General features: G+C 30.0%; 1 protein-coding gene across 1 annotated transcript in view; it reads right to left on the minus strand.

The window, feature by feature from the left end:
• The window catches only part of LOC119594306 (activating signal cointegrator 1 complex subunit 3-like), a 28,924-nt gene that overhangs the window by 8,865 nt on the left and 19,655 nt on the right, over positions 1-404 (minus strand). The window contains exon 28 of the mRNA XM_037943365.1: positions 103-220. Coding sequence (XP_037799293.1) covers positions 103-220 — 118 coding nt within the window. The remainder of the gene's footprint in view (positions 1-102; positions 221-404) is intronic.

Genomic DNA, 404 nt, shown 5'->3' on the forward strand with positions numbered 1-404 from the left:
CAGGTTACCGCATAAAACATATACTACCAACAGAAAAGGGAACATTTACATTAGAAATTTACAGTATGTACCATGTAAAGAAATAGTCCAGTATCTAATTACCTAGTAAATGAATCTCATCGATGATAATCAACGCTACTTGTTTGACATAGTTCCTAGTCTGCCATGAGCGAGATATACCATCCCACTTTTCAGGTGTAGTTATAATCACATGGGCAGCCTGCAAGAAAAATCATACTTGTCATACAATTTTTGCTTGCATGACCATATTCATCAAATCCTTTCACATATCACACATATTAAAAAATATATATGTAAACAAACTAAAATCAAATTTTCATTAAATAAACATAACAAATAACTGACACTTAATTTCAAACAAAAAATAAATTCTATCACTTTAT

The sequence above is a fragment of the Penaeus monodon genome, chromosome 33, assembly GCF_015228065.2.
Source record: "Penaeus monodon isolate SGIC_2016 chromosome 33, NSTDA_Pmon_1, whole genome shotgun sequence".
In the NCBI taxonomy this organism is placed as follows: Eukaryota; Metazoa; Arthropoda; class Malacostraca; order Decapoda; family Penaeidae; genus Penaeus; species Penaeus monodon.